General features: G+C 40.6%; 1 protein-coding gene across 7 annotated transcripts in view; it reads right to left on the bottom strand.

Moving 5' to 3' along the window:
* Positions 1–18,389, bottom strand: part of wnk1a (WNK lysine deficient protein kinase 1a) — a 31,734-nt gene extending 13,345 nt beyond the window's left edge. For 4 of the 7 annotated variants that reach the window (XM_054775987.1, XM_054775985.1, XM_054775986.1 and 1 more), the window contains exons 1-4: positions 18,163–18,389; positions 14,219–15,399; positions 1,546–1,718; positions 1,178–1,398 (exon numbers count right to left, since the gene is read on the bottom strand). In XM_054775987.1, coding sequence (XP_054631962.1) covers positions 1,178–1,398; positions 1,546–1,718; positions 14,219–14,986 — 1,162 coding nt within the window. In that variant the 5' untranslated portion in view covers positions 14,987–15,399; positions 18,163–18,389. Of the gene's footprint in view, positions 1–1,177; positions 1,399–1,545; positions 1,719–14,218; positions 15,400–17,448; positions 17,735–17,817; positions 18,086–18,130 lie in introns of those variants that run through there. The other 3 variants (XM_054775982.1, XM_054775981.1, XM_054775983.1) reach the window with 3 other exon arrangements.
* Between the last annotated feature and the right edge of the window lie 2,642 nt (positions 18,390–21,031).

Below are 21,031 nucleotides of genomic sequence, written 5' to 3' on the forward strand. Positions count from 1 at the left end.
CCTGATGTACAGAATGCCACACTTTTAAGCCCAAATGGCAGTTATTGGTTTTGAATATCACAGCAGGAAACGTGCCAAAATACAATTAATTCAAAGAATTGTGAAGTCTGAGAAACATGACCAGCTATGGAAATAACTTCTGTCAAGACCTTGCCTTCAAACCACATTTGCATTGTCTGTTATTAACACTTACCTTTAAGAGTCTGACTTACCAGCTCTACTCGACCTGCAGATTGAAAATGTTATTTACAGTCAAGGCTGAGAGAAGCATCTGCCATAGCTAGTTACTGTTCCCAGCAGTGTCCCTGAACATCAGCTACAAGTTAATAACGTATCAATTCACATTCAATTTTAGGTCTTACACAGAAAAACTTTAATTTTAATGCAATTTTTGGTTTTGGTTCAAATTGATGCGTGTTCCTGCACACTGTCAAGACTTACCAGGCCCAAAACAGTTCATACTTTTCTTCACTGACCAGCAGTACCCTATTTATTCCAAACAGCAGAATGGGGCACAGCTGTAGCTAGAGCCTACATTTTAAGCAAAAAGGCTAACAAGAGAGAAAAAGTGGCGGCGAGTTCCCTGGGTATGAACGACAGAGAAAAACAATCTGCAGTCCTGGAATCTTTTTACAAGACAGTAAGAGACAAACACTAGCGGGGTTGGGGGACCTGTTGAGGCAAACCCATAGAACAGATATGTTAAACATGATGTGTCTAACCGGCAAACAGACCACATATTTCCAAACCACAGAACAAAACCAGTCAGTCTGAGACAGAAGCAACGGCCATACCTTTAGCCATGGCCAGGTTAGCCTGCAAGAAGGCATAACAACTAGTAATATTATTGTTTAACAGCAGGAGGAAAATTAGGCGCAACTTACATTCAGTAGATGCCTGGAAAAAACAGAAGTATTGTGTACACTTCATCGTGAGTGAAATCCCTGTGGTAATCTACCTAAGATTACCACAGTAATTGGCCTCCATTTGAGCTGTGGTTTGAGAGACAGCTTGAAACGCTGTGGTCTGTTTTTGAACCACATCGTCAAAAAACACAAGTCCTAAATACCCTCATTTAGACACGGTCATTTTCAGTGTAAAACATAATGACGCCAGAAACAGCACTGCCCCACAGCAAGAGAAGCACAAGGAGGTAGAAATGACTTGGGAGTCATACCTATGACACTCTTGGCAAAGGATGCACGCTTCAGTGTGGCCAGTCCAAGGTCTCCAATTTTTACAGATCCTGTTGGGCCCGTGATGAAAATGTTGTCACACTTAAGGTCCCGGTGAATGATGGGTGGTGCACGGGTATGAAGAAAGTGGAGTCCCTTGAGGATCTGTCTACACCAGCTCCGCAGCACTTTAATTTTCATCACCTTGAACCTCTTTAGATATCTGTATTTAAAATAAATACATAAATGTGTATATCTATCTATCTTTATATAAAACTTCTAACAACTGCTAATGCATTCATTCAAGCAAAGTTAACAAGTCTCATAATCATCAATCATACTGATTAAGTCAAGTTTTACAAGCACATACGTTTTGAGTGTGCCAGAAGTCATGAGTTCAGTGACCAGAACAATGCACTTCTTTCCCTTGGAGGGTCCCTCCCAGGAGTCGTAAAAGCGGACAATGTTGGGATGTTGCAGTCCTTTTAACATCCCCGCTTCCTCTTTAAAGCGCTGCCGCTCTGTCTTTGACAGTTTTCGGTCCTGTAGGGAGCCAGAGTAAAGCAAACACTTGAGATTTGATGGAAGACAATTACCTGGTGTTCTACTAGCAACACCTTAGTCATTAATTACTGCATTATAGTAGGCGTGGCTGTATCCTGATGTTGGATATCTGCTACGAGTTTAAAATAGTGTAAATGTTTGACACCTGAAATAAAAATCCGGTTAACAGTTACGTAGCACTAAAACAGTCATTGTTTTTGCACCATTGCTGGCTGTATTATCGTTATCATATACTGAAAAATATCCAGCCTTTTTCTATACCACTTGTCCTCACTAGGGTAAGCTGGAACCTATCTCAGCTGAAGGCTGCAAAATATAAAACTAATGAAATTTATTTTCTTTGGTTTTGTTTATTACCGTGAGCCATGTATCGCAAATCATGGTATCGTGAGGCACACAGATTTGCAGCTCTACTTTTGGGTGCATCGGTTCAGGAGTAGAAAAATGATCACACACACAGACACACACACAAATACATGTGTCCTCATTTTTTGCACAAATGCACAAAACAAAGCCAGAAAAAAAACAATGTTTCCATCTATCCATCCATTTTCTATACCGCTTCTCCTCTTTAGGGTCGCGGGGACATGCTGGAGCCTATCCCAGCTGACTTCGAGCGACAGGCGGGATATACCCTGGACTGGTCGCCAGCCAATCGCAGGGCACATATAGACAAACAACCATTCACACTTACATTCATACCTATGGACAATTTAGATTCACCAGGTCAAAATCAAACTAAAATGTCACAAAGCCTACATTAGCTTGGTGTAACATAATAAGGGAGCACTGAGAGGATAAGGATGTGCCTAAGAGCACTGAACTAAAAAGGAATGTGTTGGGCTTTGTCTTGGATTCCACGCTAACCAAAATGAGAGAGGTACCACAGGATTGCTACAAACCAAGAGGAGTAAAAGAATGAATCCACCAATTGAAATCTTAAAAATAAATCTATCCAGTGCAAGCCACAAACCTTATTGTAGTAAGTTAAAGCATCACCACCACTACGAGCAGGCCAGGTTAGTGTACGACCTACATTGATTTTGTATGTTATTTACAGCACTGGAATGCAAGTTATTCTCCACAGTAACAATGACCGTAAGACATGAAAATGGATTGAAGCTCCGGTGAAAACTAACAGAGGCCTACATTCACACCAACACAAGACTTGACAAGCAAGCAATCTGATAGCTAAAACGTTTGATGATGGAGTAAAGGCTTAATGTCTCTGCGGGATCTACTCTTCGTAAATTTCTCACAACATAAATAGGAGCTAACAATACTACTGGCTTTGGGATGCTGAGGGTCGGCAGTGCACCAAAAAATCTGGAATGCATATAACCACCCTTCTCAAATTTCTCAACTAATTCCTGGCGTGACCTACATTTACAACATAGCAGAACTTTAGAGCAAGAAATGTAGACCAGCAAGACAGGCCCACTGAATATCCACAGCCAAGGACCTCCCCTGAATACCCCAAGAGACCTGGCAAATAGCCAGGCTGTCCAGGAAATTCAACCCACGAGCGAGTGGAGAATGAGCTCTGACCTCTGTGTGCGAAACAGAAAAGTTTCAACTGTGACTGATTCCAATCTTGGCTTCTGGATTCCGTACTTCAAGCAAAAAAATAAAAGCAAAAAAATAATATAAGCATTTGTAAAAATCTGCAAGTCAGAGATGACACTGACTAATAATATGCACTTGGACCCACTGACCTACTTTTAGAGTGTTTATCTTGGGAGAAGCGGTTCCTCTTTCTCGTTCTGCACATCATGCGATGACAAGCCCTGTCAAACACCCACAGCACACACAGGCTGAGGATTGCAACACAAGCCCAAGCTACCAAATTAATGACGGTGTTTTGTCTGTCAGCACACTTAGTGCAGTAAATTTTATTTATTGCATGATTCTGTCACAAGGCTGCTGGGAGGCTTGTTTTTCCTTCATCTTTAACTCCATAGTAAGAGCTTTTTTGTGAAGGAGCAACTTACATGTTACAGTTATCAAAATTAAGTCACAAATAGGAATGTCTGTCACAAGGAACTTAAGTTTGAATTTTTACATGAAGTGGTGAAAGAGGAAAGACATGTGCTATGTTCACACTGCAGGGTACGATGAACAATTCGGATTTTGTTCAAATCTGACTTTTATGTGGTCATTTACATCACCAAAAACATGTGACTTGTTAATATGAACGCAGAGCAACCGTAAAGTGACGTGCATGCGCTAAAGCACGATGTCACACGCATTTCTGTGTGGTTATGGAAGTAAAGATTGCTGCAAGGTGTGGTCTTCTTAACATGTCTGTGGCAATTTCAAATATTTTGTGCAACGGGAGTGAATATTTTCTTCACTAAATGATTCCGCATAGGAGATTAGGAAGAAAGAGAGCAAGAATTTTGTCTATGGCAGTTCGTGGAGAACTTACTACGTCTGTTTCGAGGAGCATGTGCTTGGCAGGAGTGATGGGACATTGTTGTGAGCCGCTTAAGACACTTTATTTTTTAAGTAATTTTCAGATGACAAGAAGAACTTTTGCCTACATCGGTGAGTACCTTTATCCAAGTCTCGCACCGTAAACCACACCTTTCAATGATGTACAGGTTGGATATAAGAGACCTGACCGTACCTGCAGTAGATCGGGTACATTTCGCATTTATATCTACATATGAATGACGCCTGAGTCGCATTTGAAAAAATCTGAATTGTATTGATAAAAAATGAAAATAAAAATCAGATACAGGTCACATTCTTTCTGTATTACTGTAGCCTTGAAGTGGACAGCTTATCGTACAGATGCTGTGAGTATTTCTAAACTAGCTATCCTACTATTCGGATATTTGTGCTACTTTCAACCACTGTGAATGCCCACTTAAGACAGCATTCGAGCGGTATAGCAGAGGAGAAAAATGCTTCTAGGCAAAGGCCATCATAAATAACCCAACAACCCTAAAAATAGATGAGTGAAAAAACCCTGTGATCACATTGAGGGATGGCTCTGTCAGGTCCCTGCTCTCAGGCTGACACTGAGGGTTAGATTAGATAGAGCCCTGAGGGCAACATTAGCCGGGATGTGGCTAAGACACCATGTTAGGAGGGTTTAATCCTAAAATATTACTGGGTTATTGCATGTGTGTAATGTACGTCACGGGTGGCACATGGCTATGAGGTCAAAGATTAGTGCAACCGTCTGTCAAACTGTCGACAACATAAAAAAAATCAAGGCCCTTTCACAACTACTGCTGTGACTTACTACTACATGTGCTTATCAGGGGGCAGAGATGGAAACTAATCGTGGCACACCTTTAGTGTCAACAAAACCAACAAACTTGAAACAGCTAATGTGGATGTTAGGTGGATTGGCAGTTAAGATATTACAGTGAAAACGACGGTCTAATGATTCAAATGTGGCACAAACCTTCAGGGTTCAAAGCACATGGCATCCCATGAGACCACTCGTTTAATGTTTGACAGTGTTTACCTTTTTATATGTGCATGGCTCAGATCAAGGGTACCGTTTGCTGTCTTCAACTTCACTTGAGTAGTATTTGAAATTGTTGTTCTAACAATGTGTACTATCCCTATCACTCTGACGTTTATAGAGTGAGGAAGCTTACCAAACCATAAATTAAGCCTGTTCATGTTTTTATTTTGCGCTAGCACGGTCTATATTTGGACATTGAAATGTTACATGTAAAGCATGTCTACTTTTGTTGTGAAATAAACAATATTTTCTCTGATAATATTGTCATGATTTCTACTTAGAATTAAAGAATGATGTCTGAAATTGGTTTCTAATGTGTTTTATTCAAATATTCTCAGTGTAAAAAAAACCAAAAACTGTCGTGTAATCATTAGTGAAAAGTACATTACCTTCGTGTCCGCCTGCCGATGAAAATTTTGAAGAACATAATTCAATGGAAAAACAAACCCCATGATGATTAAAATTGTATATATTCATGGAATAATTACTCAACTCTGCAACTAAAGTGATTTTGTGTGTATAAAAGAGTAAAATAAGATTATTTGAACAAAAGTCTAACACACCCAAATTTCGTGTCCGGCCCGTTATGTACGTACACTTCAAGCTCACAGCGTAAACTGCGTATTGCTAGTAAATATTGAATTAGAAAATAAAAAGTGCCTTCTTGGGCCAAACAAAACTTGTGTCCTTCCGCCGGTTATTCGCCAAATACGCATTCAGCAGGGGAATGTTTCGTCGTGTCCGCCATTTTGTGTTAGCATAATGTACATTCAGTCACGACCTCGGCAGCATCATTCAATTCGACGAGCAATCGGCGGTTTAACAACCATTGTCAAGTCCAAGGTAAGATTTTTTCATTCATTTTTATATATATTGGAGAAGATCTTTATGCACTTTGAAATGATTTTTTTGTCGGGTGAGTTACAAATTTTGTGTTTATCGAGCAGTGTAATTCATTTTGACAGCCGTTGTTTTTACCTCTCGTAGGTCGCCGTTCGTGTCGTGTGCACGAAGCAGTGGAAAAAACACGCGAAGTGGGCAAAATTATTCATCATTACTAGTCGGATTTTACTTACTTTTATCCATCATGTTATATGTCGTTGACATTTAACAAATTCTAGCGTGTTCGTTGATAAATTGCTCCGTATTTAACCCGGAAGCGATTGGCGTGTCCCTCCCTTTTGTCTTTACCATGATAATTCAAGAACCACTCACTCAGTGCATTTCACTGAATCCTGGCCCATGTTGCCACAGTGCTGCAATGATTAGCTTATATTGTGGAGTTGATAGGTCAAAGTTTGTCATTACAGTCTTAAGAACGGCTGATGGGATTTGTAGTCTTTGTAGTGATACAACAATGGCATGGTAAGGACTGAAGATCAATTTTTCTTTGCCATATTTTCAGAGCTTTAACTCAAGATCTAGATTTGTCACTTGTTTTTATTTACTTTATGATACTCTCTCAAATATAAGTTACTTTTCTAACAAAAGTAAAAATCTATGCAGAGATAACAGCATAAAGTCGACACCGAGTTATGTGCATTACATTTAAGAAAGAGTGAACTTCGGAGGGTTGCTATGGGAAATGGAAGATGTCTCGAGCTCTGGTATGTTGGGTGTGTGTTTTGCAATGTTTGAAGTTTGTGCTTATAACGTTACCAAGGTCTATCCACGAGTTTGAAATTTTACCCAAAATGTAACACTTGGGTACCCTTGATCTGAGCCATGCACATACTTGTGTGACACATAAGAATATTAGACAGTGTGTTTTATTGTCTAATAACAAAGATCAACTTGTTTTTACACTTGAGAGTTAATATATTGGAGTAATTGGAACAGAATATGTTCGTACTTCTCGCGCCTGTAGCATGTCATATCTAACTAGCAATTATATGGGAAATTTTATTTTGCATGCCTCTGTGGTTTTACATTTACAAAAATTAAGCATTATGTTACATTTTATGTTTATTGTATTCAGCATACAGTATGGTCAGGAAGTGACCTAAATAAAAGATGTAAACAACATGGCCATATGTGAACAGCACACCAGATTATCAAAGTTCATTCTACTTTTGTAATCTTTTTTTTTTTTACCACTACTTGTTTTCAGCACACTATTACTATACACTATTATTGTATTTACAATGAGTTACTTGTACCCAATCAATCATGCATGTGTGTCATTCCTGCAAGAGATGCTAAGCCAACTGAAGACAGCCCTCTGCTACACCACACAGCACTCCAGCATCATTCAAAAGATGCAATCCCAGTATGGAAAAGTAAAATGCAACAAAATACCATTCTGGACAACAATCTGAGACAGAACAGCAACGACAGGAGGTGGCCAAATCAGGGAGGTTGAAATACTGGTTGATAAGGTTTATAAATTTGTTGATGCTCATAAATTTTGCGATATTGTTATATTTCTATTTCCTGCTATTTGATACATTTTCTATGTATAAATGTTGGTACAATGCTGATTGTCGTTTTGCGATAAATGTCAGTTTGTAAAAATGTGTGCCTTTTATTTTAAAACAAAATGGTTTTCTGAGGCAGGCTATATAACATCGAAGAGCTAAGGGGTGGAATTGGGATTCAGTCTAAATATTTACATGTTATGCTTGTACTTAATAAATTTGATCTAATTGAGACATAAGATGTTGTGTTTTCTGAATTAGTTTAAAATAATGGTTTGTCAGACACCTAAAATAAAATCCTCTTTATAGTTATGTTTCACTATAACAGCCTCAATTTTTGCACTCTGGCTCAAATATGCTGCCAATATCCATTCATTTTCTATACCACTTGTCCTCATTAGGGTCATGGATAAGCTGGGGCCTATGCCATCTGAAAGCCAATTTCAAATATAATCTTTGAAATTAATTTATTTTGGTTTTGTTTCACTCTATCGAGATATTGTTATCATGAGTCCATCCATCCATTTTCCTTATTGGGGTCGCAGGGATATGCTGGCAAATTGAAGTTCAAGTATTCGGCATCTAAGAGTATAAATTAAGAGAAGCCACTGTCATTTATGGACGGATGCAAGCAACCAGCTGGACAGGCAGCTATAGAGGTCTACAGGGGATGCCTGGGCTTTCCTTCTTCCTGGCAACTGGAAGGGGACATGGGTGAAGATGGACGAGGGGGAAGAGAAGGGAGTCCCCTAACTTTTATACCTCCTATTTCCTGGCTGTGGTGACCTACTTACTGTCCAAATTCACCACAAATCAGTGGGTTAAGAAGGGTGGAGCTGTGCAATGTTGGAAAAAATAAGTTTTCAGCAGTTTGAGGAAGAATACAAGACAACGGAAACTACCGAATAAATACTGTGCCATTTCTGCCTATTAAAAGAGGGGTTTTCAAAGTGTGGCACAGTGATCCTCCCTGCATAGAACTAACACATTGTGGGCCTCCACTCCTCCCCAAAAGATTAATTTTCTGGAGCATATTTTGTGGAGTCTTCTGCTCACCACAGGCTCTGTTTACTCTCTCACCATAGGGACTAGAAAATCATTTAGCCTCTGACACTTTTCTTGATTTTTCTCAAGTTGCTGCATCTCCCTTCAAGTCTTTTGTTGCCTCCCACATCCCCAAAAATGTATTGATTGTCAAGATCGTAAGTCTTAGCAGTATCTTTGGACACAAGAGAACATTTATTGGCCTGGCCTTTGGGTTGTATCATATACTTTGTAGTGTCATTACCTCAGGAAAAGCATAGCACAATTGTCACCAACTGTTGTGTGTAATGAGCATGAAACACGCCTGGCTGTGTTGCCCTTTGACCGTTTTCTTTTAAAGACAATTCTAAAGGCTCTCCGATGCAAAAACCTGTTAGACTTGTTGCATTAGCATACGAGCACTCGGCTGCTGCTGCTTCCAGCGAGCATCAAACTCACAGCAAACATATCAAGCTGATTGATTTCTGCATCACCGATTCCAGCATCAACAGGACTAAATTAACTGGATGAAACTTATATGCTTGAAATCTTAAAAACCAATGACAAATCACTTCCGACTTCCAAGTCAACTACCTTGGAAGTTCATTGTATGTTAAGTATGTTGAGATACATGTATTTGCATAAATATCCCCTCAGGATGTGTAGATGTTTTAGGGAAATTAAAATTAAGGACTTGGGTAATCATGGGACAGCTTTAACCACCATGTGAGGGGATTTTAGCTTCTCATGTGTAGCTGGAAAGTCTCCAGCAATGAAAATTAGTTGACTAACTTTTCTGATGGAATGTCAGCCTCTGCACACATTTAAACTGTAATGTCTGTGCTTGCGGTTAGGAAGATGTATGCAATTCCACTTGCATTGCTAATGCCTTATTTTCAAGGCCGGAAGTGTGTTGTGTGTGTTGAGGATGTCTCGACTGTAAAGATGAGCTGGGTGCAAGAATAAACATGCCCATCCTTATTTCACTCAGTACTTGCACAACGTCAGCGGGCGTCGTAAAACAAATCGGCTACATTTAAGTGGTCAAACACAGTGTAAACCATAGTCGCACAACCAGCCGCACTACCAAGCTCTGCTAAACTAAACAGAGTTAGGTTCATTCACCATCTAAGAGTTTTTGCCAACTTTTGCCAGTTTTCAGGTCACCGTTTTAACATGTTTAGTTCAGGATGTCGTGCGTTAAGTGTTTGTGATGAGATTTAGCCATGATTCAGCAGGCCTGCCAGGGAAATACTTCCCACACAAACATTCCTTCTCACAATGACAGTATTTCATTGACATTATGTCCATTTCAAAAAAATTCCACGTTTAACAGGAGACTGTTTTTACTAGCCAATTCCACGATTTCGTTAATGTGGAAATCATAGGGCCCTACAAATATAGTATAGGTATTACTTTGGTCTTTCCTGTATATATCAAACATATGTATAACAGCCATCTGAATCAAAGCGTTACTGAGCGAGCGAGATGAAGATGAAAATTTAAAAAAATCACAATCTCATTGGGAAGTAAACATTTACATAACAGGCTATAGAGCACATATTTCAAGGCCAAGATCACTGGTGACATCTTCCAAAAATGAGAGAAGATGAAGAAAAATGGCAAATAAGCAGAGAAAAATCAAGCTCTAAGCAACTCAAAAAACAAATATATGCTCTGTGGTGTTCTTAACTTTGTTTTACAGGGTAGGACCTTTTTTTGGTTGCATGACATTCCCAATACCTCATTGGGACGGTTCTGGGCAAATGTACAGTCATGTGAAATAACTACTCTTCTACTCCTAAACCGTCGCAGAAAAAAAGGTGAAAATTTGTGAAACCTTACAGCCCTACTATGTTGCCTGTGCTGTTATTTTTTTTTACAAATACACCACATGGTGGCGCTGTTATTGAACCCCAATGTTTCACCCCATAGACTGGACTGACTTAAAACTCACACAGCTCAATGCATTCTACGAAGCTAAACAACATTTGGTACACACACACACACACACACACACACCTATAATGGACCAACAAGCATGTATGTAACATTTGAGCTAGACTGGTTGAAAAACAGCCACCAACATGCAAATGTCTTTGCAGTGGTGGGACCTAGAAAGTAAATGCCCACAAGGTATTAATCATTTGTCTAATGATTCTTAAACTTTGAGGATATCTGTATTACATGTGTGCTAACCTGTCTTACAAAACATTTTGACCAAAACCCATATGCGGCGACACAAATGTCACTCACAGAGGCTGTCCACACAGAAAACTTTTCAGGTCAAACCAGCAAAGTATTTTATCATTTCAGCCTTTCACCCACACAAAAATAGCATTCTGGGTACACTGAAATGGTATTTAAAAACTGCTTCCAGAGTGGGAAAATGTGAAAACACCGGCTTGTCGTTGTCGTGTAGACAAGCAAACATCTACTTTCTGAAAACGATGTAACTGCCCCGTCAGTCACGTGACTAGCAGTGACAAGCCAAAAAAATATCTGAAATACTTTGACTGGCATGACTCACCCCATTCAACATTCTCCTGATATTTTTTGCCTTATACTCCAAAATGACTCGCACAAGTAATTCAACTTTATTGTCATTCTAGATGAGCATTGGAAAGCAGAAAATGGGACTTTATGCATGCATTCTTTTGTCTATAGGTTTGGTGTCACGTGGTTCTGTCTGCGTGTCTGTTTACAGCGCCACAGGTAGGTGTGCCTTATGTATTACATAATTTTCACCCAGTGACCCGTTTCCGTCTGGAAACAACTATTTACTAATCCAGAAGCCATTTTTTCCGCCCATCCATTTTCTATGCTGCTTGTCCTCACTAAGGTCGCGGGGGTATGCTGGCGCCTATTTGAGCTGGCTTCGGGCGACAGGCGGGGTACACGCTGGACTGGTCGCCGGCCAATCGCGGGGCACATATAGACTAACATTCACACTCACATTCATACCTATGGACAATTTAGACCCGCCAATTTACCCAACATGCATATTTTTGGAATGTGGGAGTACCCGAGAAAACCCACGCACGCACATGCAATCTCCAGACAGAGATGCCCAAACGGAGATTCAAACCCAGATCTTCCCAATCTCCTAACTGTGTGGCCAACATGCTAACCACTAGGCCACCGTGCCATAAATGACTAATCCAGCCTGACAAACAACTACTGTAAGTCATGCAAACCACTTTGTCAGGGTAATACATATTTGATAGTAAACAAGCCATAAAGTAGGAAATGTAACCAAGAGGGCAGTCATGATAAAGATTTTTTTTTAAAAAAGTGCGAGACACGGAGTGCTATAGCAGAAACAGGCCTTGGCAAGCCAGCTTGCTGTGCTTTACACAGGAGATTCTTCTGTCAGGAATGTGACCCATTTTACATTCACACAAGCATGCAGAGAATGAACGCACTGAGCATGCGCGCTGTTGCTGCTGTGTGTGTGTGTGTGGGTGGGTGGGTGGGTGGGGTGGGGGGGGCACGTGCCTGTAATCTTCACATTGTTCTGAAGTGCGCATGTGAAGCTGTGCTTCTATATGTGCTGCTGCTGTTGCGCTCTCTCTCATGACGGAGCTGAGAGCGTGACAGGAAAAGCAAACAATCATGTAGTGAATGAGGTCAAATCTTGCTAAGGGCCATATAGCTGCCTCAGCTGGACACAGAGGAGAAAGCTACTTTTTAAAAACGCACCCAGCACGTTTTGCTTCTGCTGCTGCTAATTTGGTCTGAATCTAATTCAAAGCCTATTCACTTACAAAGAGAGCAATTACATTAACAAACTCAAAAAGTCTACAGAGGGCCGTAATAATTGGAAGAAATTAGCTACAGCCAATTCACCATAAATTACCCTTTTACAACCATAGCATATTTCAGCATGGAGTTTGCCCGCATTAGTAAATCAATATGGGAAATTACAATCATGAGCAATTATCAGTGCAACAAGTTGAACCTTGGCTGCAGTCCAGTGATTCCACATGAGTTTTAGTCATAGGAGCATTCAGTGCACGAGCTGTTGGATAACGTCCCGTTTTGACCAATTTCCTTAGATTCTGAGACTAACAGAAGGGAAATGGCAGGTGTTCTTTTGCTGCACACCATGTGAAACAATGCAAAAAGGAAATTCAAGTCAGGGAGGAAGTGACTGTTGCTCAGGTAACTGTGGAAGGAAATTGTCTTGGACCCATGCCATTACAAGCAAACTATTAATGGACTGCTTGATTTATTTTGAATTTTTTAAAAATAGAACTGAATTGTCCAGGGCAGTGTGAGGCATCAGAAGACTACAGGGTTTGAGAAAAATAGATAAAATCATTTCAAATCTTATGTTTAAATGCAAAATGAACTGCTTGTTAGTTCCTATATAGAGAGATTGAACAAGAGTCGGGGGTCAGCAGAAAACGCCAGAAAATATGCTCCAGAAAAATAGTTTTCCAGCGAGTAGGGGAGATTCCAACTTTATTTACGGAGGGCAGCGCAATGTACCATACGTTATTAACCCCTGGTCTGTGAAAAGTATTTTTTTAATTAAATTATTGTTACTGAAAGGAGATAAAACAGCATGTTTCATTCACACATTTCAAATAGCTGTAAAAATAACATCCACGTTCTCCCGATTCCAAGATCCTCTTTACTCAAGAGAAGTCATCAATAGACAGAACATTACACTGCAGCTGACAGCAGTTAAGTATTGCCATCACCATAATGGAACGTTTTTAAATGTGTGAGTAAAATGTGGTCCGACAAGCACTCGGTGCAAGAAGTATGGTGATAAATAATCATGTGCATACAAACTGCATTGTAATGATACATATTTGATTTTTTTTTCAAAGTCGAAGCTGATGTGTGTTATCTTGTTAAACACAAAAGATAGAGGTCTGCTTTCATAGATGCCTAAGGAATTTTTTTTAAAAATTCACATTTGAGAGGCTGAGGTCAGAGGATAGTTACATTTTTAAAATAAAAAATTGATCCATAATTCATAATTAGTTGCAGGTTTTCTTACCAGTACACAGTTTACTATAGATGTTCTCTGCTAAATTTGTACTAGGAACTACGAGAACCAAGAACTGGAATGCTGCGCCTTCAAAGTTGCAGAAAAAAAACATCAGATGTGACGTCATAAACATAAGCCCTTGTGCTATTTCTATTAGAAACAGGCACAAAATACATCAAAATGCAAAGTTAAGCCATAGTTAGCCATCCCTAATTTCCCTCATGTTTTTTGTTGTTTTTGTGATGCTAACCAGTGATGGCAATAAGATGTATGATGCTGACCACTGAACCAGAAATTAAACCTATTGAGATTGGACGTCCACCAACATCACAAAACAGTTTGTGACTGGTTAACTTTGGAGGTTGGACTGTACGATATAAAATTGAGATAAATTCAAAAATGATTGATGAGTCGTCCATCAGTGATAATGTGCGTGTGATAAAAATGTAAGTGTAAAATGAATAAAAGCAACCAGTACGTCCATCAGTGATAATGTGCGTGTGATAAAAATGTAAGTCTAAAATGAATAAAAGCAAACAGTAGATCTTACCTGCAACTCACACCAAGCCACCTCCACTGTTGTTTCTGTATCAAGGCCCTTATAGACCGTCTTAAAAGATCCACGTCCAATTTCAATGTCAAATTTTAGGAAACGTCCGTCCGGCGAAGTCCCCACTGCTTTCGTCTCGGCTTCCTCAATGTCGTCCTGCACTTTTTTCTCCGCTTCCCTCTGCTCCGCTTCAGCACGAGCTTTGGCGGCGTCCTTGTCCTCTTCCTCACCCTCGTGTGGTACCTTCGCCTCGGCAGAGTGGTCCGGCTCCGTTTGACTCAAGTGTGGCGGGGAGTGGGTTTCCACCACCACCTCGGCCTCACAGACATCGTGTAAGACAGCAGACACCTGTTCTAGAGGCACTACGTTCACCTTGGCAATTTCGGGGTCTTTCCGCTCTCCGCCTTCCAGGGACTCGGCGGACTCGTCCTTATGAGACAAATTTGGTTCGACCTGTGGAGAGCGGACGGTGGTGGCCTGCTGCCGCTGCGCTGTAGCTTCATGTGGTTGAATGCGCTGAGCAGGTATGGGGATCCTGCTGGGTAGAGGGAGGGCCAACGCTGTGGCATTGGAGTCACTGATGACGCTGCGACGGAAGAAGCGGTGCTCTGGGTTACAGCGATCACGCTCCATGGTGTGATGGCGCCGTCTCACTTCTGTCTGGCGGGATTCGTTGACCATGGAGTCTGACCCAGAACTGGGACCATTTCCACTCTTCGCAGGGGGAGCCAGGAACTTCACCATTTTGTCATCAGGCTTTTCCGACATCCCACACACAAAAGAAAAAGTACAGGGAGACTAGATCTGAAAAATTAGAATATGAAGACTTCCATGTCGGTTATAGGCTTATATAAGCAGTATATGGGATCTAAAAGTAAAAAAAAGAAAGTCTCAAATGTCCTTTCCTTATAGTTTAAAGTAGGTCTTTATACACATGGTGCAGGGATTGGAGGAGATGGATGGGAGGTGTTCGTTTGTACACACCACAGCAGGACACAGAGTGCTGATGTTGGTATACAAATCTCTTTAAGTCCACACCACCCATTCTGTAAGACACAGGTTGCAGCGTCTTTCAAGCATAAGGACTTGCTGATGGGGGACAATCAGCCTTCTTACAGATGCCAAACCTTTGCGCTAGGTCGACAGGTAAAATAATCCAAATTTGCTGCTGTCCAAATTCACTGTAAGATAACACACAGAACATATTATTAGTGAGATTGCATTAAAACATGCCAACAGTATGTGAAACAATTATTAGAACAGTGCTTGTTATTTCTTTACGTGACTCGACAGTATGTGTTTGTGTAAGCCAACTCTACTCCTGACTGTTTCCTGTGCTATTATTTTTCGTACAAATTCGCCACATGGCGGCGCTGCTATTAAACCCCCAGTTTGACTTTGTAAATCAGATTGACTTGAAATTTCTCTTTAGCGGAATCATCGCAAAATTTGGTAGACAACTTTTAGAGGGCTGATGAGCACCTGTGTGCAAAATTTTAGTAAGTATAGTTGAAAAACATGGCTGCCATCAACCAAATAGGCTTTGCAGGGCCTCTTTTACCCCCCCACCCACCCACACACTTTACTTAGTCTGGCGACTTCAATCAGTATGACACCATGGGTCTTTCAACATGCATCTTTTATTCTGTCAGTTCAAGCACAAATGTTAATAATTCACTAATAAATAAGAATAACAATATCAACAATAATAGTAACAACAACAACAACAATAATAAAATCAGCCAAGACAGCTCACTAAAAAACACTTGTTCGTTGGGGCACTCGTATGCCAAGGTATTACTGTATAAATGACTCTCTGGCCTTTTAGACCTGACATACTCCGTGACCTGACATACTCCGTGACAACTTAACTCACAGCGACAGTGGATACAAATGTTGCGAGAGCCATCTGCCAGGGCTTTGAAGCTTTTTCGTCCATTTCTGCTCAATAGTTGCTCCCGCTTGTGGCTCAACTCAACTGCCACACCGCTTTCTTCAAACCACAGTATGGAACAAGGGTCAAACATGACATGCACATGTTGATGCCGCATTTTTTTTTTTTAAGTGGCGTTAAAGGGAATTTCTATTAACTCGTTATTAACATGTTAATTCTGACAGCACTTATACAAACGTGTTCAAGGGTCAAAACGCATGCCGGATACAAAAAAAATTCCTAGGTTGGCAGGTCTACAATAACATTGTAAGCTCCCTTGCCTCTCACACCCTTGCGACAGCTCAGCACGTCCCCCAGGGGGGCCTGCCCCACTGTTTGAGAAGCACTGCCATAACCATTGACCATTTGTCCAACAATAATAAATCTTTTGAGTATTTGGGTACAACCCATAGGGGGTGCAACAAATGTCATTTATAGCCATGTCTGATTTAACAACATAAATTGACAAAATACTATAAATTACTATAAACAGCTCTCAATATGATCCAGTGCACTCTGACAACCGCTGCACACAACCTTAGCGATAATTAAACATTTTGGAAACTTGCCTTTACTCACAATTCCAAGCAGTCATGTCAAACCCTAAAAAAAAGTCTTAACATTTGATATCTTAACTCCATTCCATATGTAAACAACTTTTGTTTAGCTATGTGCAAAAAAAAGCAACATCCAATGCACCAGATTGACACACAGCTTTTCTAGGGGCGCATTAAACTTGCGGACAGCTGCCTGCTGGTAAAGATCTCAAATGGGAGCTGTTTCTAAACAAAATAATTTATAAAATACAATAAACAGTTCTTCAGTGCATTTTGGCAACCAATGTGGAAAAAAGCAAACCTTAACAATAATGCCCACTTTGTAAACTTGCCATGACTATCAATTCAAAAGTGGAATGTCAAACTTGACCAACTGTCTTTCACCTGAATATTAACCTCAGTCTGCATGCGAATAATTTATTTTGTGCAGAACAGTAAACGTCCAAAGCACCAGATTGCCACGATTATAGATTAGGTAGCGGCACGTTTAACTAGTTGCCAGCTGCTTTCAAGTCGTCGGTTAAGATCTCAAATGAGGGAAGGTGTAATTAAGATTATCACAATGAATTAATCGCCCTAAGAGCACTTAACGATAATGCCGCGCAAGGGGAAAAAATATTGTATCTGACAGCGTAACCATTTAGGAGTGATTAGCCAATAGTGTGTCTTGTGTTTAAATACACACTCATTGGCATAAGGCATAAGGATCAACAATTATTTTGTCAATGAGTGTTGCTTACCTTGTTTACCGCAGACTATAACTGGTAATGCTGAAACGTACAATACTCATAATAAAGAGCAGCGGTGTATTTCCAAGTCTGTCGTGTTACAAACAGAGCATTCGTCTTTATGCGCCATACGTCGTCGCTCTTTATGTGACGAAAAGCAACAAACATTTCAAAGACACAAAAGCAAGGCACATTGGTCTCTTTGTTAGCTCCCTAGCATTGAGGCGCTAGTTAGCTCGCACAAGCTAATCCAGTCTGGCCTAACCAGCGAAACGTCACGTCGCGTATTTTAAAACAGGATGCCCCCCGTTGTTAGCATGTAGCATTGATCTTATATGACGACAGTAAATAGCCGTGTGTGTAATTAATCGATGGCTTTACCATGTCCGCGTCCAGCTTCCATCCCTGGATGAACACCATACACACCGGGTGCATTCGCCCGGTTTGACGCCGGTTGGATAGCTACCGGGAACAGTGACAACTACCGTCACCTTACGTTAGCCAGCATGCTAACCTTAGCTAGGCGGGTCTTGCAGATGGCCCTAACAGCTAGACCCGCCCCCCTCTCTGTCCCCCGAACGTCTCAACGCACCTATATTTGAAATTTTCTTTTAAAATACTCATTTAAGCCTATAGTTACGGTTATATTAACACATATTTGCTGATATTTAATTGTGAGTTCGGCTTTACTAACCCGGGAGACTGCGACCTACCACCTCTCCTCACCTCACATCCACAACACAACTGGCATTCACCGGCGTTGAAATGGTCCTCGCAGCGGAAGTCCTCTTCGCTCGTATAGAAATGAATACATACCGGCAGTCTCCGAAACAATACCACCGCACAGTTTCCAAAATAACCGAGAAATTACGCCATTACGTCGCCCCGCGTCCAAATACAACAAATAACAGCAACGCAGTTTCTTCGGATTGACGAAGAAACGGGGTTTTCCTACCGCGCATGCGCGGCTGTCCAATGAACTCACAACCATCGCGCGTGCACACATTCGAATCAGAGGGCAGATTAGTAGCATTGCTAGGTTATTTACGAAAATGTCGTTGTTTTCTGAGCAAAAACGCAAAACCAGCGATGCTACTACAAATTATTGTTCAAAAAACTACTGCAACAAGTAATGATTTTTTTATTTACATTTTTTAAGTGTCTTACTTTTAGTAAACAATCTTATTCGGTGTTAGTTTCACATTAGACTCATAACAGAAACAAAATAGTGGGAGACAAAATGTTTGGCGAACTGAATTAAATCAAAACTACCTCCAGTAATTTGTGCAAAAGAGGGTTGTCGCTTTTCTATGTGGACACTGCCCTCCGGTGGTCATTCTTAACAAAACACGCTACGCCATACTCTTTGACAGTATATAACATTATGTTAATCAGATAAAGCTCAACGTTAAAGAGAAATATTCATTTAGAAATACTATGTTGTGTAACTCTACACGAAATGTGTGCATTATATTGCATAATAATTTGAGCGTAACCAAACTTATGTGAATACAAGAGCGGGATTTAAATTCAAATATATAGACAATAATTAACTTTATAATATGTTTGCTATGATATATGAGGCAGTTGTAATCATTCAGGTGTTCACTGGCAAACTTCAGACGGGCGTGTCTCATTTGGGCCTTCTCCATGAACTGGTCACCCTATCCCATGCTAATTAGAGTGATTGGTGAATGTGTGAGGAAGTGGCCTGGACTACCCAAATGCTTCAATAGTATAGGTATCAATGTAAAGGAGTCCTTTTGCTGCCAATTCCAAGCCTCGTAGACGAGTGCAAATGTACTAAAGCATGGGTGTCCAAACTTTTTGCACCGAGGCCCACTTTAAAAATAAGAGGATGCAAGGGCCAATTTGCTATTTTGTAAAGCAACTCATGCTATGAAGTTATACATATTTCAAGTAAAATGCATCTCGGCTTTATGCTATAGGTGAAAAAGCATTTTTAATTTTCCAAATATTTCAACTTCCTTTTAAAATAATCTTTTTATATTTACTTCTTGTAATATTATGAGTTTATTCCCATAATATTTTCACTTTATTCCCATAATATTATAACTTTTTCCCCAACCATAACATTACGACCTTTAAAAACATATCTTAATATTTCCTTGTAAAATTACTGCATATTTTTCAATTATTGAGAATTTTCTTGTTAAATTTTATTTTCAGAATGTGCCATGAGGCCAAAAAAACCAGCCGCGGGCCTAAATGCCCCCCGGGCCGCACTTTGGACACCCCGGTACGAAAGCAAGGCTCAAAATGGCCCTCGCAGAATCCCAGCTCTCACCCAACAGGGAAGAAATGGAGACCAGATATCGCAGTGGCACAGGCAAAGTCCGCCCTTAAACACTGGGATTTTGTGGGGCAAGTTCAACAAAGTAGAAGGGGTCTTGGCTTTGGAGTAACAACACTCACAAGGCAGAAGGTAAAGCCGAGACCTGGTGGTGGAGGAGGTGTGCCGCCGGGAGGAAATAGTCAGATGTGCCACTGCAGTGTCTCAAGTGCACTCTCAACATCCGCAGGGGATCAAAAACTTATCCCCACTGTATGTATATACTGTATGTTTAAATCTCAAGTACGGTACTCCCAGCATTACTAGTACATTAGATCCCCGTTTTTTTTTTACAGTCTGGGACCACCAGCGAATGGCAAATAATTGAGACGTCTATAAAAATGTCTATTTCTGACACTCGCTCTATTTTTTGCTCTCTCCCTCTCCCTCCCCCTTTAAAACCTACTGCTAGCTTGACATCAACATTCTCCTCCAATTTCAGATCCACATTTGCAATAGGAGTGACTGTTATTAGATTAATCTCCAAAACCCTCCCCTGTCTCTCTTCAATGTGCCTACATTTTAAACTATAAAATGTATAGGTACCCGCACAGTGGCCAAATGGTTAGCATGTTCGCCACACTGTCAGGAGATGGGGAAGATCTGGGTTCGAATCTTCGTTGGGCACCTGTGTGGAGTTTGCATGTTCTCCACTCCGGTTTCCTCCCACATTTCATGCATGTTAGGTTAATTGGTAACTCTAAATTGTCCATAGGTATGAATGTTGTCTACATGTGCCCTAGTGAGGATAAGTGACATAGAAAATTGATGGATGTATGGGTACTCACCACTAATGAATGATAGTCTAATATAAAATGATGAAAGAAACAGATGAAATTGGCGTCACGGTGTTCAAGGAAAGCGTGTTCAAGGAAAGCCAAACTAAGTGGATTTGTCTCACCGTTTGACGAAAAAACGTCATCAGTGCAGCACAAATACATAAAAGTGTAAAAACTTTTTTTTTTAACAGTAGGGCATATATGCTGTACATTTTACCAGTATAATCAGTATAATAAATGATTACTGATTTAGGGTGAACGAGATGTGTTTTCTGTGGGGAAAAAATGCCTATTTTCGGGAAGAAAATTTGGCCAATAATCCTCAAATTTGGGGCAGCTGATAGCTGAATCGCGCACATAAGGGGATCCATTGGATTAGACAGTGCAGGTGTACCCAATGTTGTGTCCTCCTGCTGCTCGTGACCGCGCACGTTGAAACATCAGCGTGGCGAGGAAGAGTATC

The sequence above is a fragment of the Dunckerocampus dactyliophorus genome, chromosome 5, assembly GCF_027744805.1.
Source record: "Dunckerocampus dactyliophorus isolate RoL2022-P2 chromosome 5, RoL_Ddac_1.1, whole genome shotgun sequence".
NCBI classification, from domain to species: Eukaryota; Metazoa; Chordata; class Actinopteri; order Syngnathiformes; family Syngnathidae; genus Dunckerocampus; species Dunckerocampus dactyliophorus.